The sequence below is a fragment of the Priapulus caudatus genome, unplaced genomic scaffold, assembly GCF_000485595.1.
Source record: "Priapulus caudatus unplaced genomic scaffold, Priapulus_caudatus-5.0.1 Scaffold740, whole genome shotgun sequence".
NCBI classification, from domain to species: domain Eukaryota; kingdom Metazoa; phylum Priapulida; class Priapulimorpha; order Priapulimorphida; family Priapulidae; genus Priapulus; species Priapulus caudatus.
In genome coordinates, this window is record NW_014577801.1 from 94,177 (window position 1) to 112,594 (window position 18,418).

At 47.5% G+C, this 18,418-nt stretch overlaps 1 protein-coding gene across 5 annotated transcripts in view; it reads left to right on the forward strand.

The window, feature by feature from the left end:
* The window catches only part of LOC106813215 (transcription factor E3-like), a 52,927-nt gene that overhangs the window by 4,027 nt on the left and 30,482 nt on the right, over positions 1 to 18,418 (forward strand). The window contains exons 1-2 of one of the 5 annotated variants that reach the window (XM_014817290.1): positions 1,434 to 1,877; positions 16,481 to 16,712. In XM_014817290.1, coding sequence (XP_014672776.1) covers positions 16,509 to 16,712 — 204 coding nt within the window. In that variant the 5' untranslated portion in view covers positions 1,434 to 1,877; positions 16,481 to 16,508. Of the gene's footprint in view, positions 1 to 1,433; positions 1,878 to 16,480; positions 16,713 to 16,881; positions 16,925 to 16,985; positions 17,122 to 18,418 lie in introns of those variants that run through there. The other 4 variants (XM_014817289.1, XM_014817294.1, XM_014817293.1 and 1 more) reach the window with 4 other exon arrangements.

Sequence of the window (18,418 nt, forward strand, 5' to 3'; positions counted from 1 at the left end):
CGTTTGCGATGGCTCTAACACTATATCCCGTGTACAGTTGCCGCAGGTATACAACTATGATGACTGATGGTCTTCTAACCCTAGCAAGACCGTTTCTTGGAGCTAGGTTTTGCGATAGCTCCAATGAGTGTATTGTAAATAGGTGTTTAAGTGTACATGTGCTCGCGTATAGAGCATCTGTACTATGGCTAGCTCTAGTACTATAGCCCGCGGATCGCTGCCGCAGGACCAGCGAATGGCAGCGATCCGCGGGCTATAGTACTAGAGCTATACTATGGCATGCCAATACTACTGGTGTACTCAAGATTCAAGATTCAAAGATGTTATTTGTGCATACGACATACATACATACAGTGTACAACAGAAGATATGAGAATGACAGGTCACAAATACATGGTTTGACAGATGAAGCATGGGGGTGGCGAAGGATCCGAAGGTCATCAAAGTCTGCCACCCCTGAAAAGATTAGTTCGTAGATGATGTTAGTTAGGCAGCTGATGTACTAGGCCTAATGGTAATAATCTAATATGATTAGTAATAGTTTCTAGCTCATCTATTTGTATTGCTTTGTGTATTCCTTGCATGGTCACATTAACATACGTCTGCATATGCATACCCAACTTTATGCTGGGTAGTCCATGCAAACACGACTAGTGCCTAGCGAGTTCGTTAACTCCAGGTACACGTGAATAAATTCTAGATTACACTGCCGTTTCCCAGAAATTGGAGAATCAATGTCAGGGCCACACACTAATGGTGGTTGGCGGCGGGGGAGGGGGGGTAGTATGCTACACTAGTGGGTAGTAGAGCAGAGGTGTTGTAGCTCTGCCCAGCCGAGGTAGAGTTGAGGTGTGCTATTCGTGGCTTAACAGCTACACATCCTGACTGTCTGTTACGACAGAGATCCGGTGAACTAAACTCTGCTAGTTGTTAGAGTAGCAGTGATGCGCCCCAGCAACAAGTTACAGCCTTTTAAGTATGTTTTGGTAAGTAGTAGCCGATTGATTCAGCGCGATGATGTTGGAACCTGCCACCTGAAAGTAACTCATTCCTAGTCGTTTGTTATCTATAAAAAACAGGTGTGTTAAACTTATTAAATAGTATTACCTGCCAAAGTGATATATAGCTGTGGGGTTACCCAGCATTGTCCAGATGATAACAGTGCTATGGGTGGTGTATATAGTAAAGTTCTATCAAATTGAATTGGAAAAAAACACAAGAATTATGGCAAGGTTTTTGTACTGTCTGGCTGCAGAATAATGTCAAGTACTGGGCTTTGTAGCCTAAATAATTCATCATAGATACACATATTTAATTATGCATGCGTCATTAGTTTTACTCTTATAGAGGCGTGTGTGTGTGTGCGTGTGCGTGTGCGCATGCACACGCGTGTCTGTGTGTGTGTGTGTGTGTGTGTGGTTAAACTTCTTTTAAATTCAAGTAAGGCGTTTGTGCTGCACACATGGAAACGGAAACGTGGCTGTGTGATCGAGCTTACACTACAGCGAAACATATTCAGCGTTACAGGCACACACACAGACATTGAGCTCATTGCTTTCACGTGGAGCCATCTGGTGGAGGTATTTATTATTCAGTAACTGTAGGCAGTTCCAAGGCCTGTCTCCCACTTAGCAAATTCTCAAGACGAATTCATGTTTCTATTTTTAGGAGCATCCGATATTAAAGCTAGGGAATGCATTTCAAACGTACCGCATTGCTGGTGGCAAAGATGAGATAAGGTTCTGCTAATGTGCTGCTATGATGTACTTGTTGGCTGAAGCGTACGTAGCTGCATGAGTAGTGTGCGCGAGCAGAACCTATCGAGAATATTAAATACAGTAGCTAGAAGGGCTGAGTTATCTGCAGTAGCTCGAATGGTGAGTTATCCACATTGGTCTGGCGTGGAGTGATGTTCTAGGCCTGTTTAACGGGCAGCGTTTCTGAGACGGACTGTGTGTATGTGTTCGTGGGCACATATATTGCAGGTGCGTGTGTATTGTGTGTGCGTTCGTGCGTGCATGCATGTGTGCGTGTATGTACGTGCATGTGAGCATGGGCATGCATAATATCAGGGGTTAATAATGACAAATTTGTCATTATTAACCCCTGATAATATTGATGTGCATGCATGAGTGCGAACGAATATGGTATATATATATGCATCATACAAGTGGGTATCTAACCATGTATTAATCTATGCATGTATAGGTGTGCGAGTCAGAGTGTGTGCATGATGTGACTGCATGCATGGGTGTGGGTGTGCGCTATCTATGTTGCATATATATCATTATGCATATATGCTAAGCCACACACACACACACACATATACGTTCATACCTTGTATTTTTTTCCCAAGATGCGTAACGCACTATGTTTTATGAGCGTGGAGTGTTGAGCGATAGTGCATGTACACTGACTTCCCCCATCCATCGCAGTAGCCGAGTGAAATTCCCCGATCTCGTGGAATAGCATGTTCTTTCTAATTTGCGATGGGTCACAACTCAAACGCTGCGCATTACAACTACTACGTAACTGGCTGCAGTGCCTAGCTACGCACTTCATGTGCCTGGCCCTCGGCATTAAACCTTCACTTGTACTAAGCACAAACCACTACAAGTCAGACTGGGAGAGATTCAGTGAGGTGTCTGTATAGTAATACAGACTGCGTGCATCACTGGTGGTGTCAAAGGTGCAACCAAAACGGTGGCAACTCGGCTGGTCAGTTGTGCTGTGTTTTGTGAGGAGAAGCTGTGCTGGACTTCACCGCTGGAGTTTGGTCTCTCTGCTCATGCCATCGTTTCCTTTCATTTCCTATCGTGTCCATCCATCCCAAAGTCATATCGTGTTCGTTCAGACTCCAGTGCTTTGCGCAGCTAACTGCACGTTCGTTGGCTGTTAGCCTCTTGGAGTGGATTGGTGGTTGCATATAATTAGCCATCATTTATCAGAGATAAAAGATTCGCAGAGCTGCGAGCATGGAGCATGCCGTGGCTCTTGTTCATTGAAGAAGAGTGCTAAACTAAGAGTAAGATTGTTTTTGTTTTGCAACGAAATGGATTAAAATCAATAGTCCTTTTTAAATGAGTGGGAACGTGAACTTTTATTTTTGGTATGACATCATGGAATAATTTTATCTAATCTGGCAGCCATCCAACTGCCTGGTTGCGTTGTGCGTATAGAATTTAATTAAACCCAAGGTTGCTGTTGATATTCATCATTAATTAGCTCAGCTGACGAAGTCGGATGCAGCTTGTAGAATCGCATGAATGTTCGTGCGTCCGTCCGTCCGTCCGTGTGTCAACAGTTGGGCACAAATCTTTACCGCTCGGCGTACGGTCTTGATATTTGGGACGTGGGGGGGGGGGGGTGGGTCGAGAAGGGACCTCGGGATGTCAAATATTGGGGGTTAAAGGGTCAAAGGTCAAGTGTGTTAATGGAGGGGAATATTTCCCCCTTAACTTAAGGGTATAGGAGAAATACGGAATTGCGGCACAAATCTCAATGGCGTTGACCTACGCTCTTAATATTCAATGTATAGTGTGATGGAGAGGGAAACCCATCACCAGCGCGAAATTGGAGGTCGACAGGTCAAGGCAGTGGGGGAAAGGGTCAGATATCATACATTTTCTGAGGACATGGTCTAACGGCCGAGTGAAAAACTTTTTTTGTTTCAGCGCTGACATACCATTTTTATCACTATTGAAGGACCATGAAATGTGCTTTCGCTGACGTGGCAAAGAGTAAGTGTCTGATAACCTTTTTGACCTCAAGAGAGGGAGGTAATACGGATTTGTTGACTGTTAACAAAGGACTGAACTGCTTTTGCTATTAAGAGCCCCTCACTGCACCTCTCCCCGTCCCTCCCACCTCAACCACCACACCACTAGCGCTCGCGCTCAACGCATATCCATTGATTAACATGTTAATATAGAGCGACTCAATTAGAGACACAAGCTGTATCTTTCAAATTTACCTGTTTACCGGTATAGACAAGCCTATATGATTTTTAGATGCTGTGCTTAGTAGTATACCTAGTATATGCTCTGTCAGAGCGCAAAACGCGAGGATGGTGGGGGAGGGCGCACTTGATTCGGGTTGCGTGAGAGTTTATTCAGAAAAATACCCGCTCAGATTGAAGTCGCTGTCACTCTGCGGCACTTGTTAATTTAATTCGGGTTTATTAATTAATACTACATGCCAATGATTAAGTACTCTTCCGCGCTTTAGAAATTAGAGGTTATAACAAGAGGTTATAGTAAGAAAAATGAAATTTTGAAAAATTGCCAGCGTCCATTAAATAAAATGTTTACATTCACTATTCATCGCTAACTTGGTAGGTCTCGTTGCAGTAACTAATGTTGAAGGGAGAGTGTAAATTATATATATTTATTTATTTATTCATTTATGTAAGTTGGCTGTGGCTTTAGCAGGTGCAAAGGTTGTACCCTGTGCTGGCAACGTGTGCTGTGTGCACCGTCTTACCATCATGTCACACGTTTCAAACTTCTGGTAGGGAATTGTGAAAATAATCTTATATGATTTTAGTCTGGGTGTTTTCTATATATATATGAATGAATCTTCGTGTAAAACTGTTGTCGGTTTCGTTCTTTATCAGTATTGCCTATCAAATTCAAAGAGTTTTACGTTTACGCCTAGTTACATAGAAGCTCGATATAGGGTGCGTCGAATGACTATTTGTTATTACATCAGGCAGTAGATATCAGGGCAGGAGTGTGACATCAATAACAAGGGAAATTCGTCATTTAAATAGCTTATAATAGACTACGATTTACTACGCGTAATCAATCCACTTGAGCTCAATACTCGGACACAGTAATTCGCAATCATCGATGCGATCGTTTCCTCGTAGACACCCGCAATCCGGAGATACAGCTAAAGCTCGACACGTTCTCATTTCTTTTGGCCTCATCCAGCCCATTGCGGCCTATTATTTCAAAACAAAAGGCAGCTAGCTAACGCAGCTATTTGCCTAAATGCCGAGCAATGTGGGCAGTGCTGGGAGATTAGGCATCAAACAACTCGGCGAAGATACTGTTGCCAGCGAATACAGTTACACAGGCCACCGTATGTAACATAGCTGGCATTGCCTGTCACGCACGGCGGCAACCGCCAATGATTAGCCTCGTCGGTGTAGTTGTGTCGATTCATCTTCCCCAGGAGCCACAAACGCCACATTCAGCTAGTCGAAGAAGGAGCAACACAAGCGAACTGGCGACAGGCAATGTTTGACTGCCTTTTGTCTTGAAGTTATAGAAGCGCGCAATGGGCTGGATTGAGGGCAAAGATGGAGAACGTGTCGTTCGATTTTAGGCTGTATCTAGACGGATTGCGGGGCGTGTTTACGAGAAACGATTTTAGCCGTGATTGGCCGAATGTCTGTGTTCGTTTGAGCTACAAGTTGGATGAGTTAACGCGGTGTAAATCGTAGGTATTATCAATGGCTACCCATAGTAAATGACGAATTTACCTTGTTTATTGTGGTGAGGTCACACTCTAGCTTTATACTTTGGTATACATGTACCTAAACTCCCTCAAATGAGGTTCTGTGTTTCCTTGGTTAGGTTGGTCATTCTATCAGTTATTGTGATACCTGATGATACATTTTTCTAAAATAACCCGTCTTTCCTTGAATGAGGTTGGCCGTTCGACCAGTTATTGTGATACCTGGTGATTCCTTTGTGCGATATTAAATTAAAAAAAAAAAAAAAAAATAAAAAAACAAAAAAAAAAAATGAAAAAAAAAAAAAAAAAAAAAAAAAAAAAAAAAAAAAAAAAAAAAAAAAAAAAAAAAAATGCATGTCAACATGCTCACCTTACCTAAATCAATGTAAATATTGAATTAGAAATGCTATCAGGCATATGGGTGTGTCACTCTCTAGCCTATCAATGCTTAGAGACCATGCGCACACGTTGTCAGAAACATCTTAGAGTTATATCATTATATGATTAAAATGGTCCCCATGATTCCACAGCCTAGGCCATAATAAAATTATTCGTTTGTTCTGCCCACACCCGACGACCCAGCAAAAACAAGGAGGCGACTCATTTGTACATTGATCTTTGCATTATTTTTTTTTTATAATATGTGTCAATGTAAATATTCATATAAATATGTAGGCAATACATGATATGCGTTACAAGCAAAACAAACATTCACATTAAAAGAGTATACTCATCACAAGCGCAACCGAGCATTGTGAGGACATCATGCTGATTGTAACAAGACCCCTTAAAAAAAAAAGAAGCCTACCTACCTACCCAACGGTTTTCAGCCTGGTCGGATGAGGGCAAACAAGATATATTTTAGCTCATCTGACATAGTCAGATGCACGCTGTAGATGCAGAGAGCGGTGCGTCCGTCCAGTCGTGCGTTCATAGTTGGGACATGGCTTGACCGTTGACGTTCGGTAGAATATTCGGAGACGTCAGGCGGAGATGTCAAACGTGTTGGAGGGATGTCGAGCTGGGGGTAAAGGGCAAAGAGGTGTAATTATGAAGGATGGAACTTCCCTCCTTACTTAGTGTATGAGGGGAAATTGCAGAATTGCGGCACAAATTGCTAAACGGACTCGACCTAGGCTGCGGACTAGTCGGTGTACTACGTCATGTAGAGAAAAGCATCACGTGTGCCCGAAAATTGGAGCGTCACAGCGATCAAAGGTCATACATGGGCACGGGCAGCATTTTAGGACATTTCTGGAGGACATGTTCTTATGGAGCGATTGAAAATGATTTTGTTGTTTCAGCAGTGGAACTGCATTTTTATGGCTTTATTGAATAGCGACCATGAATGTTAATTTCTGCGAATGCCGAAGAGTAAGGTGATCGGATTAACCTTTTGGGGGGACCCTCAAGAGGCGGTTAAACATGGATATTCTTTAACTGTTGAAAGGAATTTGACTGCAGGTTTGCTAGTAGAATCTTATCATGCTGAGATGTATGACGGCATACAAATGTCACAGTGAATTTCAAAGCTAAAGTTTGGGTGAAGAGGTTTATGCTCCTTAAATGCGATATAATTTCGGTATGGCATTCCGTAGCTGTCAGGTGTGTTACATGATAACGTCTGCCATGCCGTGGCCACTGGCCACTGCCAGTGCAGTGTGGTGGTGTACTGTGTAGTTTTTGCCTACGTTAATTAGTTACAGGTGGCAGCTCTCCTATTTCAGGTGTGGTGCGTAAGGGTAAAATGGGATGATTGCGTTACCTATTCTGTCTTGAAATAGTTGTTCTACTAGTACGATGGGAGCTTCCATCTTTAATTGAAGCACCTAAGGTAACTCTGCCAGTTGTCATGAATTTCATCGAATTTTTCGTGGTTTCAACTTTATTCGACGGATCACACTATGTGCCCTGTGTAATGTAATTTTCCAGATAACGAGTACATGTGACACGTGTCAGAGCGTTTTTTGCTTGCCCGGTACATGTGTGAGTAAGCAGCGGCTGCTTTTATGACTTCAGGACATGATTCAACCACGATTTCACGTAAGCCGATATCACTTAAGCGTCAACCGTGTACAGTGTCATTACATGCTATATCAGTAGTACTTCATGAAATTACATTGCTAGTGATCACAAGATCCGCACGTCAAAATAGTTTAACACCTCGCAACACACGATTGCAAGGATATGAAGAACATGATAGCCCATTGAACTAGTGTCTTCGGGTCCTGGGCTGCTAGTGATCAACTAAGTATCCGCAAGTCCAAATAGATTCTCTACACACTCAGCAAACACTAGTTTGTCTATAAGTGCGGTCATCGCGGCGTTTGTATCGACATATTAGCTTTGTTGACGTCAGGATGAGCGGAAGTTCGCGCGTTCTGCGTGGTACCTTCAGAATTTCTCAGAATTTCTCAAGTGATGGAAGTTTTACAATTTAGGGTGTCGTTAGTCATGGATATGTCGCAGTGTACTAACAATAGATATATAATACGTTTCACCCATTTTGCACAGGCGGTCACTCATTGTGAAAAATAGAAAAACGACTGATTTTCCATTTCGATTTCTGACATAGTAGCGATGTATAAATGGATATTTCTCTGTGATTACAACTCGGATGAATTTAATTTTACACTCGTTTTAATGGTAAATATTGTGGTAAAAAAGCGCGTCAGGGGATTGTTATTAAGTGCGATATTTATTAGTTATGCCTCTTTATTCGCTAAAATTTTGCTATTTTAACACACAACTTGATTTTTAGCAGGTTTTTTCGAGTTTTCTCGGTAAATATGAAACTTAAAGAAGAATCCTGATGCACTATTTTGGTACATATTGTGCTTAACATGTGGCGAAAATTTTGTATCCTCACTCTTTCTGGTAATTGAGAAATATCCAAAATACCATTTTTACATAAAAATGCAAAATTTTTAGTTGGTATCATAATTAGGTGCTGGAAATTGCATGAATTTTTTTGCCTTTAGCATAAAGATATATCTCCTCTATAAATAATCACTTGTTTTGATTCGATTCGTTTGCCAATAAACGTTTAATCTTCACTAGAGCAATACCCGTGCACAACATGGAGAGTATCCTTAAACGTACGCGCCATCTTGTGGCAACTTTCATAACGATCCCAACGAAGATTCCTTTGAGAAGGTTCCTGATATCATCCCTGTGCCTTCCACTGTTTTGGCGTGATATGTGAACACATTTGGGACTAACAGGGTTTACTAGAATCCCACCACTCCACCACAGAGTCACCGCAGTAGACGTTAGATGAGCGCTGTCGCTCCGCGGCACTTGTTTTAATTGTTGCCCGACCACCTTTGTCACACGCTTGCATTGATCGAACGCATCCTTCATTGTTTACCTGCCGATTGTCGACGAAAACCCAGGTATTTCAGCGGAGCGTTGGCATTTTGCCCAGCATCATGAGATGGCTTTATCTCGGGTTGCGATGATAATATTTTATGGTGAAGCAGGCGGTGACGTCATGCTTGCTCGTGAATGTTTGCTGAGGAGAACTTTCGTCATGAGAACGATCAATGTATCATGTGAATCATCTACGTATTTCGGACGTCTGCCGCGTTCACGAGGGACCAGCGGACCATAGATCCAAACGCGCAACGCGAGTAGTTACACATCCTGAGTTGTCTTTACAGTCACATAGTACTCAGTAGTAGCGTTTTCTAATTCATTCATTACCGAGGTATAGCACATTTTTGTTGTCTGTTCGCACTAACCTCGCATTTTCAGTCGCGAGTGATTGATCAGTAGTTTTCTTCACCCATGTCTGCCAAAAATTCGTGCTTTTTACGCGACAGAGTTTGTTCCGAAATCCGATAGGTTCTTAAAAGTTAAAGTCAGGTGACTGTACCACTGAGTGTGTATAGTATAGATATTTGTGTCTCCATCTCTCTCCCCCTTCCTCTCTGCACCCTCTCTTTCTCTCCCTTCGCTCGCTACCTTTTCCTGCTCTCTCTCTCTCTCTGTAGTTTCTTTCAGCAGGTCGTGTGGTGGTAGTTAGGCCAAACTTTTTTTATCTTTTATACAGAGAAATTTGATACGAGAAATAGGAATATTCGTCACGTTTCAGGTCAGGAGTATGTAAAGCAAAATGTTGTTGTTTTGAAAGCTGCAGATGTGCGATACACTGTAAAAAGTGAGTAAGGGAAGGAAACCAGGTCGGATGCCCAGAAGATGGCTGTTTTCCAACCATTCTAACACATTATAGAAAAAAGTGCATAAATAAATGAAAAAATCTTCTTCTTTTTTTTCTAAAGCCTAGCGCTGTCTTGCGATTTTTTCATGCAACTTGACAGCAATTCTAGAATCGCTGTGAATATTGCTGTGAAATCGCTACGTCTGCGGGAACATGCAACTGCAACCCGTAGCGATTCTGGTCGCTTGTGACAAGTTGCAAGAAATAAAACTTGTTTTCGGATCAGACTCGTCGCTCCCAATCGCTCCCAAATTGTTCTAGAATTGCTTCGAAATCGCATGTGTGCGCACACGCGGTGACACATCGACCGATCGCTTGTGGTTGCAGGTTGCAGCGACGAGCAACCAAAAATCGCAGGTCTGCACTAGGCTTGACAGCCTGAGGAAGCAGCCATGCTGTCTGCTTGCATCGGTGGATGGCCCAAGCGAGTGAACACTGCTCTCTATGTTAGGTGTCATCAGTAGGTAGCGTGACGATGGTCTCACGTCTCAGCAGGCGTGCTACACCACTCTCTATGTTAGGTGTCATCAGTAGGTAGCATGACGATGGTCACAGTCTCACGTCTCAGCAGGCGTGCTACACCACTCTCTATGTTAGGTGTCATCAGTAGGTAGCATGACGATGGTCTCACGTCTCAGCAGGCGTGCTACACCGCTCTCTATGTTAGGTGTCATCAGTAGGTAGCATGACGATGGTCTCAGTCTCACGTCTCAGCAGGCGTGCTACACCGCTCTCTATGTTAGGTGTCATCAGTAGGTAGCATGACGATGGTCACAGTCTCGCGTCTCAGCAGGCGTGCTACACCACTCTCTCTATTCTGTTTGACGAGTTAGGTGTTTTTACCAGCGATAAGGAGAAGCTGTATAATTCTGTGTTGAGTGTAGGCATGGCAGTCCTACCATGTGATCACACTGGGACGGTGTGCTCATCGTAATCCACGATACTAGAGGTCATAGGTCATCCCGTGCCACAATGGTGACCTCGTGCCAAGGTCCCCAGGTCATAGGTCATTGCGTGTCATTCGTCCAACAACTTGGGCGAATTGAGCTAGCCATGTGTGTGGGATAGCCATGCCTTGCTTGGATATTGTTGCTAGGTTGGTCAAGCTATACCACTTTATATGTTTTTCATGTGTGCACCTCCAAAATGATGCATTTGTGGCACTTATTTACGTAGCAGCGTTTTTAGAATGCACCATCGCAGTGCTGATTGGCTAGAAATACCTGTCAGTTACAGCAGGCAGATAGGTAAATTAGATATCTTACTGTCTTTTCCTCTCCACGCACAGAAAAAAATTTCAGTCAGGTAAAACGAAACTTCAACGTCAATGCGAGGGCTTAGCTTCGTTTCCCTCCGTCTTACCTGCGTCCGGTGACCTACCTGACGTCAGCCAGTAGGACTTGCGATTCATCTTCTCCTAGATATCTGCTCCTCGATCGTCTATCTGTTTAGCTGGGCCACTGTTACTGGGTTTGAATGCGAGCTCTTCTTGCGGTTCCTGGGTTCTATGCGGCTCTTCTCCGGCGAGTACCATGGGTTCTCTCGTGAGCGTTTTCCTGCGGTTACTGGGTGTTTGTGAGCGTCTGGTCTGGGTGCCGCGTTACCTGGTCTCATGGCGAGCGTCGTCTTCCTGCCGGTTAAACCATGGGTTCTCATTGCTGCGCGTCTTCTCTAGTGCGCGTCACCTAGGGTTCTCAGTACGAGCGTTCTATGGCTGCGGTACCTAGGGTTCTGATGTGAGCGTCGGGTACGTGCGGTTACCGAGTGACTCATAGCGGGAGCGATCTTTCGTCGTGCGGTTACTTGGAGTTCTTAGTGCGACGGTTCTTCTGTCCGTGTAGATAGAAAAGAGGATTAACGCTTAGGTTCTCAATGCGCAGCGTCTTCTCCTGCTTGGGTCACAATAGTGTAGGATTAGTCTAGGCGAGCGTCGTTCGTCATAGTTGTTAGATACGGTTTAACTGTGATAGAGATAGAGTCGTTCTCATGCAAACATCTCTCTGTCGGTACTCGCTTGGATATCATAGCAGCGTCTTTCTGCCGCTATGTACCTGGGTTCTCTGCGAGCGGATCTTCTCTTGTGCTCTAGCTAGGTAGATATAGTACTGGTTCTCATCGTGAGTAGGTTTGTCATTGCGGGTTACTTAGGAGTTGACATAGTAGTTAGGCGAGGGTCCTTCTACTCTGGATAGATGCGAGTGTTACGCTAATAGCGAGTTTCTCATTAGCGAGATAGATAGAACGTAGTTCTCCTGCCGGTTAACCTAGAATAGATGTAGACTGTGTAGGGTTCTCAATAGCGAGGTTTTCTGGCCGGGTATAGAACTAGTTGAGCGGATATCGTCAGTAGTCGCAACAGCGTATATGCTGCCGCGAGTTTAAGCTGGGTATCTCTAGCGAGCTAGTCGTTCCTGCCGGTATACTCCTGGGTTCTCTAATGCGGAGCGTAGTCTTTTCCTGACGGTTTACCATGGTAGTTTATGTGGCTGTTTCTCTGCCAGTTTACTATAGTCTCATGTGATAGCGTCCGTTTCCTGCGGTTACCTGGAGTTGATCTATGCGGAGGCGTTCTGTATCTAATGACAACGGTATAACGCTGGCCGTTTCAATGCGGCGTTACGTTCTATACTGGGCATAGATAGTAGCTAGTGTACCTAGATGCTAGTGAGATGACTGATGAGTAGATGGTTCTCATCGAGGACGTCTTCTACTGGCGGGTATTTAGAACTGGGGGTTCGTCATGCGAGCGTTTATACTCTGAGCGGTTTACGCTGAGCGTATCGTCATGTGAGCGATCTTTTTCCTGCGGTTACCTGGTTCTCATTAGCGATGTCGAGCGTTTATATGAGCTGTGTACCTGTGAGGTTATTGATTGGCGGTGATCTAGTCTATAGAATAGATAATAGATAGATAGATAGATAGATAATAGGATAGATTATGTCGGTTACCTGGCGTTTCATGCACATCTCTCCTGGCCGGTTACTGGGTAGATAGATGATAGTTGCTCTTCCCGGGCGAGTAGCTCATAGTTAGAAAGACGGTAACTGAGCGCGGTGATACTGGAGAGAGGAGAGAGTTTATGCGGTGAGTGTAACGCGTCTGTGCTTTGAGCGAGAGCCGGTTACCTGGATAGCTGTTCGTCATTTTTGGGCGATGTTCTCTCTCTGCGCTGGGGTCTTAGTGGGTTATTGTGAGTTCTCGCATGCGCCTGGTCGTCAGATGTCTCTGTTGGGCCCGTGCTTACACGGCTGGGTTTCTCATGTGCGAGCGAATATGTGCCGTGACGTTACCTAGTTCTCATGGCTGTGGCGGATCTGCGGCCTGGCTGCTAGACTGATCCTGCGCGTTCTCATACTATGGTGCAGGACATTCGGACTTCTGCTCAAGTACTTCATGGCGTTTCATTGCAGCGCCATGTTTCTTCTCTGCGGTGACCCTGGCCGTTCTCATGCGAGAGCGTCCTCTTGTCGTTACTGGCGGGTCTCATGTGATGTGAGGGGCTGCTCGTACTGCGGTTACTGGTTCTCATGCGGAGCGTCTTCTCTGCGGGTTCACCTGCCGTTGTGATGGGAGCGGTCTTCTCATGCGGTTAAGCCATGGTGGTTCGTAATGTTTGATACGCAGAGTGTGCTTTCTGCGATATATTAAGGCTGCGGAGGTTATGATGACGGAGCGGTCATCTCGACTGCGGTTGACCTGGAGGAGAGAGGATGACTCTCGAGTACTCAGAGTGATTTCTCGTGCGAGGCTCACTGGGAGAGGCGCGTCGCGATGAGGCGAAGGAGGGGAGCGTTATTCCTGGAGCATTTTGTATGAGCCGGGGGAGGAGTGGGGGTTGGTCGTGTGCTGCAGGGTGCGTCATCTCTGCGGTACCTGGGTTCGGCATGGCGAGGTGCTTCTCCTGCGGGGGGACCTGGGTTCTCTGCGGCGTCTTCTCCTGCGGTTACGTGGTTCTATTGCGGAGCGGGCTGTGGTCGGTTGTGGCTGACGTTAAGCCTGGGTTCTCATGGGGCGTCTCGTCTGCCGGTTACTGGATTCTCTGCGAGCGTGTTCTCTGCCGGTTAGCCGTGGGTTCTGATGCCGAGCATTTTCCGTGTCGGTGTGACTGGAGTTCTCATGCGAGCGTTCTTCTCCTGCCGGTTACCTGGGGTCTCATGCTGGTTAGCGGGTTGTGCTCTGTGTGGGCGGTTTTGATGCTGTGGGGTGTGCTCATGTAAACATCTTCTGCGGTTACTGGGTTCTCATGCGGCGTCTTCCTGCGGTTACTGGTGGTCGGTGCGCGTTGTCGTGGCGGGGTTTCTGTCCTGGCGTTTACCTGGTCTCTATGGCAGCGGTCTTCTCCCGTGCGGTTACCTGGGTTGGTTCATGTGAGCGTTATCCTGACGGTTACGGGGTCTCTGGCGAGCGGTCTTTCTGCCTGCCGTTACTGGGTTCTCGATGGAGCGGTTTCTCCGGCCGGGTTCACTGGGTTTCATGCGAGCGTTCTTTCCTGCGGTTTACCTGGGTTCTCATGCGAGGGGTCGGGTCTTCTGCGGATTAACCTGGGGTTCTCAGTGAAAACTGCCTTGTCCTGCCGGTACGGGGGATGGGGTTTCGGCTGGAGGCGTTTCTATGCGGTTATATATGTGTGTCGTGGCGTCGCTCATGGCGAGGTCCTCTCCTCCGGTTACTGGGTTTATGCGGCGTCTCTCTGCGTTACTGGGGGTCGGTGTTACTGGCTGGCGCGATGCGATCCGCGTCTCCTCTCGCCGCGTTACCTGTTATGCGAGCGTTTTCTCCTGCCGGTAACCTGGGTTCTCATGCAAAGCACCTCTCCTGCGGTTACCTGACGTTTCTCACGCGAGTCTTCTAGTGCCGGTTACGCTGGGTTCTCATTGAGGTCGTTCTGCCGGGCCGGTTACCTGGTCTCATGCTGGAGGTCTTCTCGATCGGGTACTCGAGGTTTCATGCGGGTCTCTGTGGTCGGGCTTCTGCCGTGTGTGGTTACGCTGGGTTTATCTTGTGGCGTGCTTCTTCTGCGGGTACTGGGTTTTCATGTGGAGCGTCTTTCTCCTGCCGGTTATGGGTTCATGCGAGCGTCGTCTCTGCCGGTTACTGGGTTCGTATGCTGAGCGTTTTGCCTGTCGGTTGTTGGTTGTGATGCTGAGTGTTCTATTGCTGGAGCCGCTGTTCTGCGGTGCGGTTAGCCTGGTTTCATGCGGCGTCTTTCCTGCGGTATCTGTGGGTGTGTTCAGATGTGCGCGTGGTCTGCTTCTGTCGGGTTACTGGTTGTCATGCCGTAGCGTCTTCTCTGCGGTTACATGCGGTTTCTCATGAAACTCCGTCTCTTGCGGTTACTGTGATGTTACTCATGGGGGGTGAGCGTCTTCTCATGCGGTTACCGGGTTCCTGTGAGCGTTTTCCTGCGGTTACTGGGTTCATCAAGCGGGCGGTCTCTCTAGCGGTTTACGGGGTCTCGTATGCGAGCGTCTTCTGCTGCCGGTATGGGTTCTCATGGAGCATCCTCTGCCTGCCGGGTTACTGGTTCTGCATGGCGGGCGTTTCTCCGTGCGCGTGGTGTGGGTGGTGGGTGGGTTTTTGTGTGGTGATGTGCGATGGCGTTTTCTGCGGCTTACGCTGGTTCTCAGTGGCGAGCGTTTTCTGAGCGTATACGTGGGGTTCTCATGTGAGCGTTTCTCCTGCCGGTTACTGGGCTTCTATGCAAAGTCTTCTCTGCCGGGTGAATGGCTGCTGGTTTATAGTGGTGAGCGTCTCTCGCTGTGGTACTGCCGGTTACTGGGTTCTCATGCCCGGAGTCTGTCTCCTGCGTTTACCTGGTGGCTATGCGAGCGTCTTGCTCGGCCCGGTTAGCTGTTCTCACTGCGGCGTCTGTTCCTGCCGGTGACGCTGAGGTCTCATGGCGAGGTCTTTCCTGCAGGTTACCTGGTTCTCGATAGTGCAGAGGTCTTCTCTGACGGTTAGCCTGGTTCTCTGGAGCGTCTTTCTTGGTGTGTTCGTCGGTGTACTCGTGGGGTGTGGTGGGTGGGTGTGAGTGGGGGTAGTGGGGTTATGTGGCCGGCTTCCTGGGTTTATGGCAGGCTTTCCTGTCTGTGGGTTGAGCTTATAGTGTGTGTCATTGGCTGTGGATGGCTGTTTGTCTTCCTTGGCGGCGGTTACTGTGGGTGTGGGTTCTTGCTTGTTGGCGCGTCGTTCGTGGCTTCATCGTGTTTGATCGGGTGTGTCGGATTGCGAGGGTGCGGCGTTTCTGCGCGGTTAACGGTGGTTCTCCTCGCGCAGTGTCGGCCGCTGTGATCTACCGGCTGCGAGTTGGGTGTTCATTATTAGAAAATCAGGGCCTCCGTGAGATTTTACGTCGGCGCTGGCAGCGGATATCTTGGTGCATGCGAGTGTCGTTCTCCTGGCGGTCTACTGGGTTTCTATGCAACGGTCCTTTCCTGCGCGTTGGTGGGATTGTGCGAGGTATGGGGTGGAGGTTGTCATGATGTAAACAGTTTGGTATATAAATCGATGCTTTGTTGGCAAATTGATAAGAAAATCTTCGAGGTGGAGAGGTGTGGACTTGAAGCGTGTGCATTCATGCGAGGTCTTCTCTGCGGTTACCTGGTGGGTTCTGCATTGTCGGTTTAGTGCTGATCGGGCGGCTGGTAGCGTGGGTCTATTCTGAGCGTCTGTTCATTACCTGGGTTCTCATGCGAGCGTCTTCTCCTGCCGGTTACCTGGGTTCTCATGCGAGCGTCTTCTCCTGCCGGTTACCTGGGTTCTCATGCGAGCTCTCTCTCTCTCTCTCTGCTGCAGCCCCGGGTCGTCACTGAAGACAGCCACGATGCCGATGCGCACAAACCTCAAGCAGCAGCTGATGAAGGAGCAGGTGATGCAGGAGGACCAGCGCCACGGCAACAACCAGCACTTCTTCCCGGCGTCTGCGCCCGCGGCCGGGTTCGCGTATCATCAGCCGTCGCAGAGCATCCCGGTGATCCCGGTGAACAGTCGTCCGCCGCCGGCCGCCGTGCCCGTCCAGATGCTGCAGGTGAGGAGGAGAGCGGGGGGTATGTTCTGCGGATTCGCGGGTGTTCCAGTGTGTTCCAGATGCTGCAGGTGAGGAGGAGAGCGGGGGTATGTTCCGCGGATTCGCGGGTGTTCCAGTGTGTTCCAGATGCTGAAGGTGAGCGCGAGGAGGGATGAGAGTGGGAGATTGTTCCGCGGATCTGTGGGTGTTCCAGTGTGTTCCAGATGCTGAAGGTGAGAGCGAGGGGTATGTTCCAACTTCCGCAGATCCGCGGGTGTTTCAGTGTGTTCCAGATGCTGAAGGTGAGGAGCGAGGGGGAATGTTCCGCAGATCCGCGCGTGTTCCAGTGTGTTCCAGATGCTGAAGGTGGGGAGCGAGGGGGAATGTTCCGCGGATCTGCGGGTGTTCTAGTGTGTTCCAGATGCTGAAGGTGAGGAGCAAGGAGGGATGAGAGTGGGAGAATGTTCCGCGGATCTGCGGGTGTTCCAGTATGTTCCAGATGCTAAAGGTGATGAGAGCGGGGGAATGTTCCGCAGATCTGCGGGTGTTCCAGTATTTTGGTATCCAGATTTATTGTTCTTGAGGTTTAAATCAAATCCGTTGAGAAACGTGTGTAGGTGCTGTATATGTATGTATGTATATATATGTGTGTGTGCGTGCGTGCGTGCGTGCGTGCGTGCGTGCGTGCGTGCGTGCGTGCGTGCGTGTATACAGGCAAGTGGGGCAACCCTTTATAAAAATGTCACTCAAGGGAAATGCCAACAATTTCCTGGTGTCCATCCTAAAGAGGTAACCGCTAACATATATTTGACTAGTTTCTTGTGCATTTTTATTGGATTTTGTTGGATTTCTGCATTATAGTATACATGGACATTGTCGTCGGATAGTTTTCAGTTCTTTCACAACGCGTTTAGATATATATATATATATATATAGCTAGACTATTCAGCCGATGTCTTGTGCTGAGAAGGTAGACAGACCTCTCGTATTAGCTGACTGTGTATACACGCTAAGCCGATACCTGGAGAAAAGAACGATTCTGCTAAGCAAGACGTTGTGGGCGAACTTCCAAGAAATTGCGGATTACCAGTCGCACGAAAGAAGGTCAAGCAAGGTCAACTAGTTGACTGAGCAGAGATAAGCGAGGTTGACGGCTCAGGGGTGTGAAACTTCAGCTGCGTTATTGCTAGTTGGAGCAGAACTAGTGGGTGTTGATCGTGCCAATGCTAGTTTGTAGTTGCTAGTGCTACTGCAATGTAGCGCTGTCATAGATCGCTGCATGGTGTGAGAACGCACAGTGATGGTAAAGATGAGGAGAGACTGAGGTCGGGTGAGGATGAGTGGAGGCTGAGATGGTGGGGTGAGGATGAGGGGAGGCTGAGATGGTGGGGTTGAGGGGAGGCTGAGATGGTGGGGTGAGGATGAGGGGAGGCTGAGATGGTGGGGTGAGGATGAGGGGAGGCTGAGATGGTGGGGTGAGGATGAGGGGAGGCTGAGATGGTGGGGTGAGGTTGAGTGGAGGCTGAGATGGTGGGGTGTGGTTGAGTGGAGGCTGAGATGGTCGGGTGTGGTTGAGTGGAGGCTGAGATGGTGGAGTGAGGTTGAGGGGAGGCTGAGATGGTGAGGTGAGGATGAGGGGAGGCTGAGATGGTGGGGTGAGGATGAGGGGAGGCTGAGATGGTGGGGTGAGGATGAGGGGAGGCTGAGATGGTGGGGTGAGGATGGGG